The sequence below is a fragment of the Eublepharis macularius genome, chromosome 4, assembly GCF_028583425.1.
Source record: "Eublepharis macularius isolate TG4126 chromosome 4, MPM_Emac_v1.0, whole genome shotgun sequence".
NCBI classification, from domain to species: domain Eukaryota; kingdom Metazoa; phylum Chordata; class Lepidosauria; order Squamata; family Eublepharidae; genus Eublepharis; species Eublepharis macularius.
In genome coordinates, this window is record NC_072793.1 from 165,237,021 (window position 1) to 165,254,417 (window position 17,397).

The 17,397-nt window shown below is 44.7% G+C and overlaps 1 protein-coding gene across 1 annotated transcript in view; it reads right to left on the reverse strand.

The window, feature by feature from the left end:
* LOC129329361 (zinc finger protein 208-like) overlaps positions 1-11,133 on the reverse strand; it is a 192,776-nt gene extending 181,643 nt beyond the window's left edge. Inside the window, exons 1-5 of the mRNA XM_054978899.1 lie at positions 11,079-11,133; positions 9,401-9,590; positions 8,011-8,137; positions 5,234-5,350; positions 2,163-3,858 (exon numbers count right to left, since the gene is read on the reverse strand). Coding sequence (XP_054834874.1) covers positions 2,163-3,858; positions 5,234-5,350; positions 8,011-8,137; positions 9,401-9,424 — 1,964 coding nt within the window. The 5' untranslated portion in view covers positions 9,425-9,590; positions 11,079-11,133. The remainder of the gene's footprint in view (positions 1-2,162; positions 3,859-5,233; positions 5,351-8,010; positions 8,138-9,400; positions 9,591-11,078) is intronic.
* Positions 11,134-17,397: the final 6,264 nt, after the last annotated feature.

A 17,397-nucleotide genomic window follows, 5' to 3' on the forward strand; every position in this document is an offset into this window, starting at 1 on the left:
ATCAGTCCAAGGGTGCACATTGTATGGACAGGAAATTGCGCATTTACACATTGATTTCATCTTTCTTGCCTCAGTCCCTCATACCTCCACCAGTTTTTTGGGGGGCTTTTAAAAGAACCCGTTGTCCGTTACAGGTATTGATTGAACAAAAAAACCCAGGAATTTGCTTTAGTTTTATATTTGCAAAACATGTACTTTCTCAGCAAATGTTGCGTTACATTTTCAATAGCTGGCGAGATGCCAAGATAAATCTCTGAACGTTATCTAAAAAGTACAGAGTTTGTTACATTTATTTCTATGGGAAATTTCTTTTAGAGCTCAGAGAAGTGCTCGTATCTTACCATCAGAAGTGACAAACTGGAAGGTTTTGATATGGTTATGAGAGTTTCACATAATTGAACATATAGAAGATAGCCACACCTGGCCAACGCTGAATCTCTCAGGCTTGGGTTGCATGAGAGTATCTAATCTTTCTCAAAGTGCTTTGGTGATATCCTTAAAACTGTATTATCTTTTTTAGCTTTAAAATAGATTTGATAAGGGATGGTAAGATGACATGTATGCTTATCTGTTTCTGGTATCCTTGATATATGGAAGTGTATTTTGTATCTTATTTATTTTTATTTATTTTATTTATACCCCGCCTTTCTTCCCGATGGGGACCCAAAGTGACTCACCTCATTCTCCCCTCCTCCATTTTATCCTCACAACAACCCTGTGAGGTAGGTTAGGTTGAGAAAGTGTGACTGGCCTAAGGTCACCCAGTGAACTTCCATGGCAAAATAGGGATTCAATAATTTCAAGAGTGATTGATTTTAAATAAAAGACAATGTCGAATGATTATTGGCTGTGATACACGGTTTTCACTTGATAGCTGGAATAAATAAACTTCTGACTTCTCTTCAGTCAGAGATCTGTTCAGCTGCAAGACACTGGCAGTGAGAGAGAACAGGCATTTCAATACAGCCCCATGGTTTAGTGGTTAGAGCATTACTCCAAAATAGACAGAGAGACCCTTAGTTTCCACATGTCTGTTTTAAAAGGAATGCGCCCCCACGGGTTAAAATGTGATAACAAATTGGGAAATCAGTATATCATTGTAAAGTTATAATGCTATGATGCTATAGCAAATACCCATTCTTGAAAAAGTGGCATGGAGGGCAAGGTGAGACGGTCAGATGCCTGTTGTGAGTGAGGGAACCCCCAGCCCAACCCTCCACTGACCACCTTGGATCCAGCAAGCAGCAGAAAAAAATGGAGGGGGGAACAATGTTCTCCATCCTTTGACATCACACGCTCCATGGCACTCCAGGAACGAACACAATCTCATTGGTATTTTGCTCTGTCTTTGCTTCAAATCGGGAGTGCCATTTCCAGGAGACTCCACATATTGTTATCAACCGCCCAACACTTCCCCCTCCCAGGCTCCACCCGCAAACAGCTCCCAGAGATTGAGCAGGCAGGCCTGGTGACCCTACAGCTGGAGTGCTGTGTGGATGTTCCACTGGCACTGCAAATGTCTCTGTGTCGCGGCTGCACGGACATATCCAGACTCAAAGACCAGCTTGTCATTTGCTCTGCTTGGTTTGGATCGCAGGAAGGAGGGTGGAAATTGGTTGATGATTGGATGGCCTGTGTGCTAATCAACTCTGGGCAGAAGTGGTTTCTCTTCGGACAGAATAAACCTCCATCCACCCTTCTGTCTAAAGAGGGCTCTTCATGGGCTGCAGGTGTCTTATTCTCTCCTGCCCATGTAGTTTTTGCCAACCACTGCAGCTGCAACTCGATGGCATGTTGTTCTTCATAATCTATGGTCTCTGCAATTAAGATATGTCTTCAGCCCAATCTCTTCTTAATGCTTTGCTCCTTGTGCATGGATTTTCTGATGTACAGTGAGTTGTGCTTTCTGAATGAAGGTCTTTCCACAAGAGGAGCATTTCAATGGTTTCCCCCTTCTGTGAATTCTCTTGTGCTTAAGAAGGCCAGACTTCTTCATGAAGCTTCTCCCACAACTGGAACACTGAAACAGCTTCTTTTGCAAGTGGGTTCTTCTGTGCGCCGTAAGGCCTGAGCTATTGCTGAAGCTTTTCCCACAAGCCAAGCATTTAAATGGTTTTTCTCCTGTGTGCATTCTCTTATGAACAGTAAGGGCCGAGTTATGCCTGAAGCTTTTCCCACAATCTGAACACTGGTATGGTTTCTCTGCAGAATGGATTCTTTTATGTGATTTTAGATGAGAGTTTCCAGCAAAGCATTTCCCACAGTCCAAACATTTGTACGGGCTTTCCCCGGTGTGAATCTTCTGATGCTTAAGAAGGCGTGAAATATGGCTGAAGCTTTTCCCACATTCTGAACAGTCATAAGATTTCTCTCCTGGATGGGATCTCTCATGTTCAATGAAGTGTGACCTTTGGCTGAAACATTTCCCACAATGCAAACATTTGTACGGTTTCTCTCCTGTGTGTATTCTCATGTGTTGAACGAGGTTTGCTCTTTCACTGAAATTCTTCTCACAATGCGGGCATCTGTATGGTTTCTCTCCTGTGTGAATTTTCTCATGTCGAATAAGCTTGGATTTCTGTATAAAGCTTTTCCCGCACTCTGAGCAAACATATGGTCTCTCGCCCGTGTGAATCCTTTCATGAATGATCAGCAGTGATCTCCGATCAAAGCACTTACCACAGCGCAGGCATCTGAATGGTTTCTCACCAGTGTGTTTTCTTCTATGCAACTGAAGGGCTGAGCTTTGGCTGAAGCTTTTCTCACAGTCTGAGCATTTATACTTGTGGGTTCTCTGGTGATTAATAAGGCACCATTTCTGACTTAAGCATTTGCCACACTCGGGGCATTTGTATGGTTTTTCACCTTTGTGGGTTCTCTTGTGCGTTATAAGGCTTGAACTGCAACGGAAGTTTTTCCCGCAATCTGAGCAGTGATAAGGTTTTTCACCAGTGTGGATTCTTCTATGAGATTTCAGGTCTGAGCTATTCCTAAAGCTTTTCCCACACTCTGAACACTTATGTGGCTTCTCACCTCCATGAGTTTTTTTATGCCTGTGAAAGTTTGCTGCACAATTGAAACTCCTCCCGCAGACCAGGCACTCATAGGGTTTTTCTCCTGTATGAGTTCTCTCATGAACAGCAAGATGCTCTTTTAGTCGGAATCCCTTCCCACACACCGAGCATTTAAACGGCCTATCTTCCATGTGAATTTTTTCATGTCTGACAACATGCGTCTTGCTCCTGAACTTCTTCCCACAATAGGAACAGGCATGCGGTTTCTCACCAGTGTGGATCCTTCTGTGTGCTTGAAGGTCTCGATTCCGCACAAAACTTCTCCCACAATCAAAACATTCGTAGGGTTTCTCTCCTGTGTGGATTCTCTCATGCGAAAGAAGGTTGGAGGAGGAACTGAAGCTTCGCCCACAGTCTGAGCACGCATATGGCTTCTCTCCCGTATGAGATCGCTCATGGATAACAAGGTAAGTGTTATTACAAAAGCTCTTTCCACAGACTGAACACTTTTCTGATTTTGCTACGGTTCGGGTTCTATCAGAGGTTTTTTGAGCAGAATTTCTCCCTGACTCTGTGCGTGTCTTCCGTCTTCTATTCTTGCAGCTTGGCTTTTGGGCTGTGTTTTCACTAAGACCTGTGTTGCTTTTCCCATTAGGAATGGCTCTAATCTCTCGCTTTCTCTTCTGCCTGTCTGGTCCAAGCCAGGTACTAGAGCTGTCTCCGTTTTCCTGAGAACGGGAAACATCCACTAGCAGTCTTGGCAACAATGTTTTGCTTTCATCCTCCGGTGCAAAACGTATTAGCCGAAGAGGTTTCTCCTCCTCCTCACTCACATTCTGGTCTCCTTGTGGAAACAAACAAAAGATTGATAAGTTATCATCCCAATATACATTTCAAAAAGTGTAGGAAACGTAGGCTTTTGCAGCATCGTTGGAAAACGTTTAGTTGATCTGGTTTCAGGTTGGTAGCCATGTTGGTCTGCTGGAGAACAGCAAGATTCAAGCCCAGTAGCTCCTTTACAACCAACAAGGTTTTCTTCAAGGTACTTGAAGAAGGGAGCTCTGATTCTTGAAATCTTATACTCTGAAAATCTTGATGGTCTCTAAGATGCTGCTGGACTCGAATCTTTAGTTAATTTGTGCAAGGTAATCCTATAAAAGCTAAAAATCTCTGTAACAGTGCCTGAACTGAGGTCGGTATTAATGCCATATTTCAACTCATCCAGCCAATTTAAAGAACAGAACATGTGAAAAAAATAAAGTGGAGCCTACATTTCTAAAAAGACTAAGAATGCAACATTTGGGCAAATAACCACTTTGACTAATAAGGCACCCCCAGTTATTTAGGGAAGACATTTATAAAAAAATTTTTTTTACTGTAGTATTTTTTTAAAAAGTTTTTAAAGCATTCAACTAAATGATAACTACTATCTTAGTAGTTTTCTACTCTTATAAAGGAAGAGAATTCCTCTTCTAAGATAGCGCCAACAACACATAGGTGGATCATCTAAAAACCAAAATATTCTACCCTCAAACTCTTATTTAAAGACATTTTTATCCAATTCTTGCTTACAGTCAATAAAGCCATAAAAAGCATAATTTGTTTTTTTAAAAAAACCCACACAAAGCAAAACACCTAAAATTTCATCAACAGCAGCATACAACAATTAAAATCACAAGACAGAATAAAACAATTAAAAATGTAAACAGTAAACCATGAAGCAGCCAAAGAAAACCGTAAAAGGCCACAACAGGAGCGGGGAGGGAATCCATACCATCGACCAGGCCAGAAGTGAGAGATCTGTATGGCTGGACACCTACAAAGACCCACAGATTTACGGGAGGGGGGATCATTGATCAGAGCTACGATGGAGCCTGCTGTCCCCTCTTACAGAAACCCGGTCAGCCTCTTACAACTTGTGAATCTCAGGCGCTCACAGCTGTACCCAGGTGTGTGTGGGGCACCTTGGCCACCCATCAGGAAATGGGGGATTGCTCCCAGAGCTCATAAAACTATGCAGGGCGCACCAGAGTGAGCTCCCATCTCCCCTCCCAAAGAGAGGTGCATCTGGTGATACCAGAGCACGATCTCTCAGGCTCCTTTTAGCTCCATTAACATTTTGTTCCAGATTGGGAGGATTATCAGTTGTCCCTCATGAAGCTTCTATCTGACCTGAATGTGTGTGGGGGGGGGGCAAGGTGGCCTGTCAGTTTCCTCACCTGAGCTGATGCTTGACGGGATCTCCCTGACTTTGAATTCTTGCTGATCGGGTTCCCACAGCACTTCCCCTTGGTCGAGGAAGCAGATCAAGTCTGGCTTTGAAAGCGACAATCCCACTGGAGGAAGGAGGAAAGGAAACAGAGAAAGTCAGGAATTCTGTTTTATTTCTAGCAGGCAGCGGGGCAAAGGCCTGTCAGTGATTTCAACTGACATCTCCCTTGAGCTTAGGAAAGGGAGAACTTGTTCAGATCTCATCTCTGCTACAGAGGGAATGCTGAAGGCCCATAACCCAAAAACCTCTGCATCAGAGAAGTCTTCCTACGACACTAAGGACTGTGAGACGCTGGGAGTCTCTCCCCTTTGGAAGCTGCTGCTGGGAAACCGAGTCCTACCAAGACTTCAACAGACGAGAGGAGCAAGAAGAACGCCTAGGGACCATGCTTCCTCCAGCACCCGCCTCTCGGAATATCTGTCAGCACCCTTGGATACATAACAGCCTCCCTTTCCGAAATTTCTTCAGCTCCTGCCTTCGCTACTGGTAATCCTACAGAGGGTAACTGATCTGTCAAAGGGACTTACTGGCAAGACCAGAATGTACGCTTTGGAATCAGAGCACTACCCCTTTAAGTGGGGTTAAACAAATCTTCTTTCCCTTCGTGTTTTTTAGATGCACCAAGTCTGATGGAGAGTTTTACCATAGTTACACAAATGCAAGACTAGTTTTTTTTCCACGTACCAAAAAAGAGAGGGTCTTGCATTCACACGCAAGTTAGTTATGTCCAATAATAATTTGTGTGTGGGTGTGTAACATTTTTAAGGGTGTCATCTTCCTTCTGAGTAAATATATAACTCAAAAACTTGGATTACCTCTCTGGGAATTTTGATTGCAGCAGGGAGAGACTTGAACTTGGGACATCAAGAGTCCAGGAATGGAGCCTAACCCAATAAGCTACTGCAAATGTATACACTCAGACCCTGGGTCTTTTGTTTTTGCCTGGACAACCAAGAAATACCTACTGCTTGTTGTCAGACTAATGCCTGCACTCTCTCCAGTTCAACCCATGAACCTTGGGATCCCAGAATTGGAAGATTAAAGATTTGGGTATGCTGCTTATAGGCACTGTCTGCTCCCGTCAAGTTAGTCTACACAAAGGTATTAGTTTACTGTCCCTGGTCTAGAGGCAGCCTTGCTAAATAGCCGGGGGGGGGGGAGTTTTCCCCTCCTTTAATAGGGGTTTAACATGATGTTATTTACCAGATGATGCTATTTACCTCCACACCATGAAAAGCTTTAGCTGTCCATTTCCATTCAAAAAGAGTCCAGTAGCACCTTTAAGACTAACCAACTTTATTGTAGCATAAGCTTTTGAGAATCACGGTTCTCTTCGTCAGATGCATGGCGTCGTCTGACGAAGAGAACTGTGATTCTCGAAAGCTTATGCTACAATAAAGTTGGTTAGTCTTAAAGGTGCTACTGGACTCCTTTTGATTTTGCTACTACAGACTAACACGGCTAAGTCCTCTGCATCCATTTCCATTCAGTCTCTGTTCAAGGGACATTTTCCCCCCAGGCATATTGGCCACCCTAGCTAGAGGGGACTATTTGCCTGGGCACACAAGACAATCCTTTCTTACTCATGAGACCTTGGTTCCTAACTAGAACTAAACTATTCACCTTTGAAAGGTGTGCATAGTTTTTCCAATGGTACCTAAGTTTGGTTTGGGGGATATTCAGCACCTGAAGAGGACCCAGAGGCTTGAATCTGATCTTGAACTCTCTGGCTGGATCAATCTGCATGTACAATTTGAATGTACTCGCATGTTTTAAAAAAGCGTCTCTGCAAAGAGAAAGCTAGCACATATTTGTCAGAAAGAATTAGCCCAGCATTTTTCCTGCTGCACTTATTTTCTAGTTGGATGTGACTTTTAACATAGGGGAACATTCAAAATGTGATACACACACACAAGCTGTCCTACTGCCCATGTGAATATGATGAAACCCAATGAGGTCACAGAATGTTGTGCTGGTACACTGGACTGCCATTCAGATAAAGGATACCCCTTTTGAACACTCTGCTCTGTAAAAGAAAACCTGTGAAGGTTCCAACTCAGCCTGCTCCCTGCTCTGTTAGTTTTCTTCTTGCAGGGAGCTTTTTATGCGAGGCAGTATTAAAAAATATGATTCCCTTGCCTCTCCCTGAAGAGTCTAAAAGCTGAACACTCGGTTCTACTACCTCCGAACTTATGAATACCAGCATTCTCGTCCCCACCCCCGAGCTGTTCAAGAATGCCTTTTTTTCATTTGGAAAATGGTGGGAGAGGAAAGGGTTAAAGTTCTTCCCTGCCTCCCTCCTTCCTCCTCCTTGAAAAAGCACTGGGGCAGTCACACCAGTCTGGTGGTAGTGTTTAGAGAGTGGGACTGGGATCTGGGAGACTCAAGTCTGAATCCCCGCTCTGCTATGAAAGCCTGGGTGATCTTGGGCCTGTCATACACACACACAGTTTAACCTAGCTGACAGGGAAAGGTGGGGTATACATGAAGTAATATAAAATAAAAAACTTGCTAAAGAAAAATTAACACCCCCCAAATTATGCATAGCTTGACCTCCAGTTGGATGTTTGAGCCTTCCTTGTACAACCACAGAAAACGGCTGGGATATTTGGGGAAGGGAAGAAGTATTTCAAACATGGAGCTGAAGGACTAACCCAATTAGGGTTTTGTGGGTCCGGGTGGGTCTCCTGTATTGCTGCCAAAGAAAAGGAAAGGAATCCTTACCCACAGCAACCACGTTCCCATAGTTCTCCCGCATCACATCCACGTACAGGGCTTGCTGTGCAGGATCCAGCATGGCCCACTGTCCCTCTGTGAAGTACACGGCCACATCCTCGAAGGTCACCAGCCCCTAAAGGAGGGAAGCATCTTCAAGCACCAGCCACCTCAGCAAAACGAAGCTAATAAACGATCTAAAGCTCCCCTTCTGAAAAGGCATCAAACTACCTCACCTGCCATCAGAAACTTGGAAATCATAGTGGAGGAGAGAGGAATCTCCCCAAGAAACAAGAACTGATTAAACCCATTGAGGGAGGTCGTGTAGTACAGTGGTTAAAAGCCTGAGTTCTGAGCTGAACTTTCCCAGTTCAAATCTCACTCTACCCATAAGCCTTCTGGGAAGCTTGAAGCAAATCAGGCTGCAGTCCAAAGGCCCTTTCCTTTCCTAGAAGTAAGCCCCACTGAACAGCATGGGACTTACTTATTGACTTACTTATTTTTTTTAATTTACATTATTTATAGTCTGTCTTTCTCATTGAGACTCAGGGTGGATTACACAGTATAACTCAATACAATCAACAAGATGGGGCATCCATTAAACAATGCAATAGGCTATGGATTGCAGAAAACTCAAAAGAAGCAGATTTCTGAAAAAATGGAGTTAAAACAAGGCTAAAACAAAGCAGACGCATTAAAACACGACACATTAAACAGTGCAGAAATTACATAGCAGGATCATACTTATAGCAACAGACAGTACAGACTATATACAGTGGTATTGTCCACACTCCCTGTTCTTTACCAAAGTGTCTTCCTGAACCATTTCCTTACAATACAGCCTTATTAACTGAATAGACCTAATTAGGACCTAGACCTAATTAGGACCTAGAATAGACCTAATTGCTCCCTTAATCTGTCTCCTGTTCAGACACCCTAAAATAACAACAGTGTCTTATTTCACTAGGGATGGCTCAGCAACCGGGGAGAATACTTCATAAAATACAAAACTGAAGATTATACCAAGAATGCTCATGCGGTGGGATGGGAGTGAGGGATAATTTGTTCAGAACCACCGCTTTTCTGGGCATCACTTTAAATAGCCCTATTTGGACAAGGTAGAATCCATATAATGTAGCAGAGATAAACAAAGAGTTTATCTCTGCTACATTATAGTTTTCTGCATGCAGGGAGGCGTGACTGGAGGCAATCCATGCACTCTTGAGCAGTATAGTTCCAAGAGAGGACTGTACCATGTGAGTTCTTGAATGTTTGCACAGGCTCCAGGTCTAGCGATAAGCAGGTTTTGCTACCACTGACCAAGAGCCTACTGCCTTCATCCCCTTGCAGATTTCCCCTCTCACCATGAGTCCATCCAAAGCACCCACAATTCTCCTACCTGAGATTGCTCTGCGGTAGCCATTCTTTTACCTCCAATCAGATGGAACGATCTGGCAACCCACAGGAAAGGTCAATCCATTTCCTAGAGGCACGGCAGGAGACCATTCTAATAAACTTCTAGAGCTTTTAAAATTGTTTTATCTGTGAGTTGTCTTGGGTGGGTTCTGGAGAGGTGCCATAAAAGTTATCTAAATAAAATAAATAATATATACCATATTATACAGGCAACCAGATTGGTTGAAGCAACAGTGGATTTTTCTCCTCTACTCATTCAATATATGCTTATAAGATACTGAACAAATGGTGAATAAGGCGGCAGGAAAGGGCAGACACCACTTTTGCTTCCATGGTTATAATAGTACCTCCCTGGAAACAGAAAACTTGCACATCAGGGAGCAAGCCTTTCCCTCTGCTGTGCTAGTTTTCCATTTTCAAGGAGATTTTTTGTTGTTTCAAGGGGGAGCAGAATATTCAACAATGCTAATCCTCCACATACAGTCTTAAGTGGAGCAGTCCATTCTACTTCCTGCAAATATGTAACTTTGTCTAATTCCCTTTTCAAGCCAGCAAAGCCACTGGCCATCACTGTATCATGCGGCAGAGAGTTCCGCAAGCTAATTATGTGCTATGTTTTCTATATCCTGGGTCTACTGCTCATCAATTTCACTGGGTGGCTACAAGTTCTAGTATTAAGAGAAAGGGAGAAACAACTTTTGCTATTCACTTTTTCCTATATAATTCCATAAACTCCTATCACTTCTCCCTCTTAGTCCCTATTTTTTAAAGGTCTTGAGTGTGGGTTCTCTTGATCTACTCATTAATGAGGGAACTGATTCAGGGCATGTGAATGTCTTACGATTGTTTGGTCTACACATCACCACTATTCTAGGTAACATGACAAAAGAGGGGTGCCTGCCCCAAGGATCTTACTATTTAAATTTAGATGTGGTGAGGGTAGACATCAAAGGAAAGGAAAGGCTAACAAAATGGCAAGGTGGCAAATTATGCCTGTATTCTTAGGCATGTTTTTGGAAGTAACTCCTCTGACCTCAGTGAGGGCTTGCTTCTAAACAAAAAGGACTAATTTTTAATCTGCTAAAACCAGCCAGCACAAGGGCATCTGGAAGCTGCATACGAACAGACACAGAGGAAAAAATATCATACAGATAAAACCACCAATGAAGACATTCTTAAAACCGAAATATTTAAAAGACGACCAGTGCAAGGAAGCAGTTGTAAAGCCATATATAACTCAAGGGTTGAAGGACAGAAAAGTCAAGGGTTTAATCCCCGCATAAAGGAAACCCTGATCTTATCTTCATACATTTTATTTGGGAGTTTCTCTGAAAGCGAGGCTAACTCAAGTGTTCAGCCGTAGCTCCAGATCAGTTAAATAACTCTGGAAGCAAAGTACTACAGGGGAAAATACAGTTTTTTAAAAAAGGGGGGGGGGGAGAAGTCAAAAGAAACCCAGAAGAGGAAAAGGATCCCCCCCAACCCACTGTTAAAAGGGAAAAGGACAGACAACAATACACGAAAATGTGGCTAAGGCCTCATCAAAGCACAGAGGGGAGAGCAAAAGAAAGGCATTCCCAGCCCCTCTCCCTCGGCCAGCAGTCGCCCAGCCACCCCACCCCGCCCCCTCCCAACAGAGCAAAAGGGAAAGAAGATCAAACCAGTTTGGGGGGGTGCAATTCCAGCTGCCAACCAAACCTAAAAGAAACTCAGCAAATCCTCCTCCCCCCACCCCTAAATACATCTGAGCATGCTCAATTCATCTCGGGCATGCTCAGCAGCAGCGACCGAAACTTCTGCCAATCACCCGTCCTTTTGTTTTGCCCTCATTTGGAAGCAGATTTTGTACAGTCCGGCGCGTTCTGCAAGGCGGGGTTCTACAATAATTCCAACATATATACAGCCGATACAAACGCAGTCTTCCTTAACAGACAAAATTGTAAAATATGCAATATTGGGGGGGGGGGGGCAAAAAGGTTACAAGTTGCAACCCCCCCCCACGAAGTTTGCAATATAAAGAAGAATATCTACCGTTTAATTTTTATCCTTTTCAATAAATTCCGAGGTGCTCGGGGTCATCGGTCATCCAGTCTTGGGTCGTGCAGTCATCGTTCTCCCCTCCTCTATTTTATCCTCACAACAACCCTGTGAGGTAGGCTAGACTGAGCGGAAGAAGCCCACCCAGCAAGTGTCATAGCACACTAGGGACCTGAACCTGGGTGTCCCAGCTTTAAACATTATACCAAGTTGGCTCTCTTGCTGTCGCCCAAGTGGACAGACGCAGAGGAGGAAACAGGTCTGTACTACTCCGAGCTGTGCATCAGAAGTACAGCTCTTTCTAGCTGTAGTCAGAGGAGTGCAAAAGATGCTGCTTTTCTACAGCGCCAAATGGTGAAAATTAATCTTTTCTCATCCTTATTTTAAGCATGACAGGATTGGTTTGCTAATTTATGATATCACATAGATCCAGTGTAGTGGTTCCTGTGTTAGAGCGTGGACTGACCTAGTCTAATGTGGTTAAATGTGCTGATCCAGGTTGAAATCCCTAGACCATGAAGCAATCTGGGCAACCCTATCCTACCATCACTTACCTCACAGGATTTTTGTAATAAAAGGGGTTGGACAGAGAAAGGAGAATCATATATAATGCCTTGAGCTCTCTAATAATAATAAATAATAACAACATTCGATTTATATACCGCCCTTCAGGATGACTTAACACACAAAGTGGTTTACAAAGTATGTTATTATTATCCCCACAACAGTGGAGCTGAGAGAACTTCTAGAAGCTGTGACTGACCCAAGGTCACCCAGCTGGCTTCAAGTAGAGGAGCAGGGAATTAAACCCGGCTCCCCAGGTTAGAGTCCCACGCTCTTAACCACTACACCAAACTGGCTCTCTGCAGGGTGAACAAGGACAAAAGTGGATCAATGGGTTCAAATCCGTCTTCTAGTTATGAAGCTGACCCTGGGCTAGGCACAATCTCTCAGCCTAACCTACCCCACAAGATTGTTGTGTGGGGAAAATGGGGAGGAGAGAACTGATGCCCTGAGCTCTGTGGATGAAAGACAGGATCCTATTATATAATAGAGTAAGCGTATTTCAGACAACTCACTTTATATCCTGGTGCACCACCAGAGGGCGCTGCCGCAGAGGGAAGCCTAGGCAAGGCGCCATGTCCCTCCAGAAAATATGCCATGGTAGGAAGGCCAGGCTGGGTTCAGGATGGGAACCAGGGCCAGTGCACCCATTGAGGCAGGTCTGGCCCCTGCCTTGAGCGCTGAGGCGCTGGAGGGGGGGCGGGGGCAGGTGCTCGCATTGTGGAGCTGGCGGCGGCAGCGCTGGCGGCTGAGTGGGAGAGATGGGAAGCCGCTCGCGCACCGCCCCAGCCACCTGCCATGCCTAGCCCGCAGCTGCTGCAGCCTGCCAGCCCTCCCGTCCTACACCACCACTGCCACCACACACACCCATCCGGGCACAGCAGCCGCGGGCCAGGCACGGCAGGTGTCCAGGGCAGCACGCAGAACAACGGAGCAGGAGGGCTGGGAAGACGCACATGCACCTCCCCAGCCACCCGCCGCACCCAACTGGGAGCGCCCCCCTTCACCCATCTATAATCAAGTGTCGGCAATGCTAGTTTCCCCTTCACCCGCCTGCGATCAGGAGAGGAGCAGGTGGCAATGCCCACCCCCCCTTTACCTGGCCTGTATCAGGCATGGAGCAGGTAGCAAAGCCCACCTCCCCTTCACGTGGCCAAGATCACACGTGGAGCAGGTGGCGCCCACCCCTCTCCTTCGCTGGCCAGGATGAGTGACAGAGGAGGAGGGAATGCCTGCCTATCCGCCCTCCCCTTTCTAGAGCCCGTTGTATTTCTTCTCACAACGGGCTTTGTTGCTAGTCAAAAATAATTTGGATAGTTTCAAATTCCCCTTCTACCACAAAGCTAACTCTGGATTAGCTGCCATTTCTGAGCATAATTTACCACACAGGATTATCGTGGGGACAGATGCAGCCCTGGCCTCCTTGAAGAATAAACATGTATAAATTTTTTAAAAATTAACTCTGTATTCATGAAGTATCGCCAGGGTACATAGCACCCTCCCAAATTCCATTGGTTGAAGCAGTTAAGGCCTTCCTCCCCAAGAAGCTTGCTGTTTAAAAGGGAAAATAATAAAGGGCATGAAACAGCAGTTCGCTAACGCTGGGGATGAGTTTTTCATGGAGATGCCAATGGAAAAATTGAATTTTCCAGAGATTTTAGGGAAGTTCCTGGACATGACCTTTCTTAGTAGAGCCAGAAGGAATATTTGCTAAGGGTTCTAAGGTTTTAAAATGGGGTGAGAAAAGAAGGGGGATGTTTAATACACTTTAAATTCTTTGGGGTTGTGAGGGATACACATAAAAATAGAATATGGCTTGTATAATAGTGAGAGGTTAAATTAGATATGAAGGAGCGATCATGTTGACTTCTGAATTGTAAATAGCTGTTCTGAGGCCCCAATGTGGAACTGGGCTGTCAGGGAACAGTAAACCCTTCCCACCTCACCACCCCTTTTCCGCAATCACATTAACACAAACAGGCTGCTATTTGCCCTGTGAGGAAATCATACAAGTGCCTGTATATTTTTGCCCACAGGAAAATACTTGTGTGTGTGTGTGTGTGTGTGTGCAGAATGGGAGATTGAGGTTGCAAGCTAGGTGGTTCTGGGAGACCCAGGTTCGAATCCCCACTCTTCCATGGAAGCTTTCTGGCCTTGCACCAGTCACACATACTCTAACTTACCTCACAGGAAGAAAGAACGTTTTAAGTCACTTTGTGTCCACATTAGGGAGAAAAGCAGGGTATAAATACCTAATAATTAAAATAAAAATAACTAGGGTAAAAGTTTACACTCCATTATACCTCAGCCTTGTTTTTAATTGGCACCTTCCAGCAGCTTCCCCTGGCAGTTTTAAAAAACAGCAGCTTATCTGTTCACAAATTTCCAAAGGTTATATCTAGTTAAGCGCCTGTTAGCTACAATCCTAAAGTTGTTTACTGAGAAGTAGGTCCCGCTGAACTTAAGTAGGAATTGCTTATAAGTAAATATGTTTAGGATCAGGCCACAAGTGGCTGAACTACAAGTCCCAGGTTCAAATCTCACTTCCATCATGAAAACATGTTTTGTGATCTTAGGCAAGTTGCTGTTTTCATCAGTTCCTGTAATATGGGTGTAATAAAACGGGTCTACCTTACAGGGAGGCTGTAAGATTTCCTGAGAATGTGGTATGAACACTAAGGTTACTGAAGTGCAAAGTTTATTAATATCATCAAAATACACAGACCAAATCTTTAGTAGTACTGGTCTAAACCAAGTTTAATAAAAAAGAGACAATAGAGAAAAATAATAAAAAAGCTCTTAATGCCCTACATTACAAGTCAGCCGGAGTATCCGGAGGGTGACTGTGTTAAGTCTGTGGCAGCAAATAAAATAATTTTGTGGCACCTAAACACTGAACAAATATCTAGGGTGTGCCACATGATGTGAGAAGACAGCCGCTTTGTAATATGATTTTATAAAAGCTGACAAAGGAATGGATATTTTTAAAATCCTGTACTAAGAAAAGGAATACAACCATGCACTGTTATCCCCACACAGTTTTTTGCAGTAAAATGGCATCTGGTTCCTCCCCAACCCTCTTTCCAAACACCCATCGAGTAACTGTAGTGCCAGTGTCCTCTAGCCTGTGCATGCACTACGAAGAAGTTTGTAGTAATGAAGCAAAAGATTTTGCAAGCACACTTTTGAAAAAAGGAGAGCAGAATAAGCATACCTCCCGGGTTTCTATTAGCCATTGTGCCGTAGGGCAGTAGGGGGGGAATGAGCCAAAAGTCACCATCAACATGATTCTCTAGCATGCATTGGAAATTCAGTGGCAAAACCATAGTGTTTTCAGTGAATGCTAGAACATTGCAGTGACAGCATGACATCACTTCCAGATTCGCTCTGGATTTGACGTTAAACCGTTGATGGGATGGTGACACCCCCCCCCCATTTCTTTGCATCCCAGTCTCCCACCAGTCCCAGCTGCGAGCTGGAAACTCTACGTTCCATATAGTTCTAACCTTGTATTAAGGCTCACTAACACCCAAAGTCCAAATACACTTACAGTGCAACCCTAAGTGGTTCGACTCAGAATCCTACTGACGTCTATGCAGTGGGGTCTACTCTCAGGAAAGTGTTGCACTGGTAGTTGTATGTTAGCTAGCTTACTCACTTTCAAAAGAGAGGTCTTTTGTGCAGGAAGTACTGTGAAACTTCCATGCAAATGATCACAAACAAGAGTCACATACATGTACAAATGTACATGTGGCATGCAGTCAACAGGAAATATCCCAGTACTAGTCCTGTCCTGTCTTGTGTGACCATCTCCCATTAGATTTCATGCTACTTCCTGTTCACGTTTCCCGTGGGGAAAGATGGAATGTACATTTATAAAACCTAGTTTGTGCACACAGTGGATAAGGAACTAAAACCATTCCAGTTTGTACCTCTTTACTGCCTGGTTAAATACATGAGAAGATTACACAATAACCACCATGATAATCTAACTACTGCTACAATTTAATTAAAGTTCTCACGTGAAATACAACTATATGCTTCTTTGTGTAAATATACAAAATTGCCTGTATACCTGTTCAAAAGCGGCTGAACATTATCATAACCAATTAAGATTTACAAAAAATATATAAATCAAAATAATTTCTTAAAGGCTTGCACAAGATAGGCAGTATATAATGCACTTCAATAAACTGCTGTCTTCTGAACAAAACAACTCCTCCAAAACAGCCCAAGGGTGAGCGTTTTCAATTGCAGATGGCTGTTAACACAATGGGTGGCTGGCTGACTGTAAATCCCATTTCTGCCAAGATCTTCATCAGATGGGTAGCCGAGTCCCAAATGAATCTCATATGATGGTTGTTGTGGATTTTCTGGGCTGTATAGCCATGGTCTTGGCATTGTAGTTCCTGATGTTTCACCAGCAGCTGTGACTGGCATCTTCAGAGGTGTAGCACCAAAAGACAGAGATCTCTCAGTGTCACAGTGTGGAAAAGATGTTGGCAGGTAATTTATATCTACTCAGGAAGGTAGACTTGGGCTGAGTCACCCTGTAAAAGTTTCCCAGGGTGTGGAATGCTAATGGAGGGAGGCAGGGCCGGCGTGCCCATTGAGGCCAGGTAGGCAGTGGCCTCAGGCGTGGGGTGCTGGAGGGAGCGCCGGAGGAGGTGCAGGGGCGGGAGCGCGTGCCACAAAGCAGCAGCCTCCTATCCCTCCCGCCCTGTGCCGCCGCCAGCACAAGCCCCTGGCTGGGCGCAGCCGCCACAGGCAGGCATCTGCGGTGGCGCAGGCAACCGACCAGGAGAGCTCAGAGGCTGCCTGCCGCAGCGATCAAGCTGGTGGCGGCGTGCGTGCTCCCATGATGATGTCATGCATGATGTCATCACGCAAGCTGGTGCACGCGCACAGGGGGGGCACCCAGCCAGCCGGCCGCGAGCGCCACAAACCCTTGTGCCGCCCCTGGAGGGAGGCTTCACTATATCCTGAGGAGGATATGCAAAAGAACCTCCTCAGGATACAGTGAAGCCTCCCGCCATTAGCATTCCACACCCTGGGAAACTCTTAGAGGATGACTCAGCCCAACCCCACCTTCCTGAGTAGATATAAATTACCTGCCAACATCTTTTCCACACTGTGACACTGAGAGATCTCTGTCTTTTGGTGCTACACCTCTGAAGATGCCAGTCACAGCTGCTGGCGAAACGTCAGGAACTACAACGCCAAGACCACGGCTATACAGCCCGGAAAATCCACAACAACCATCGTTCTCCGGCCGTGAAAGCCTTCGACAATACATCAAATCTCATATGATTGCACATAAACAGCATACCATCAAACCCCCCGTTTCATTGAGCCTCCACATTCAAGCAGCCTGAATAC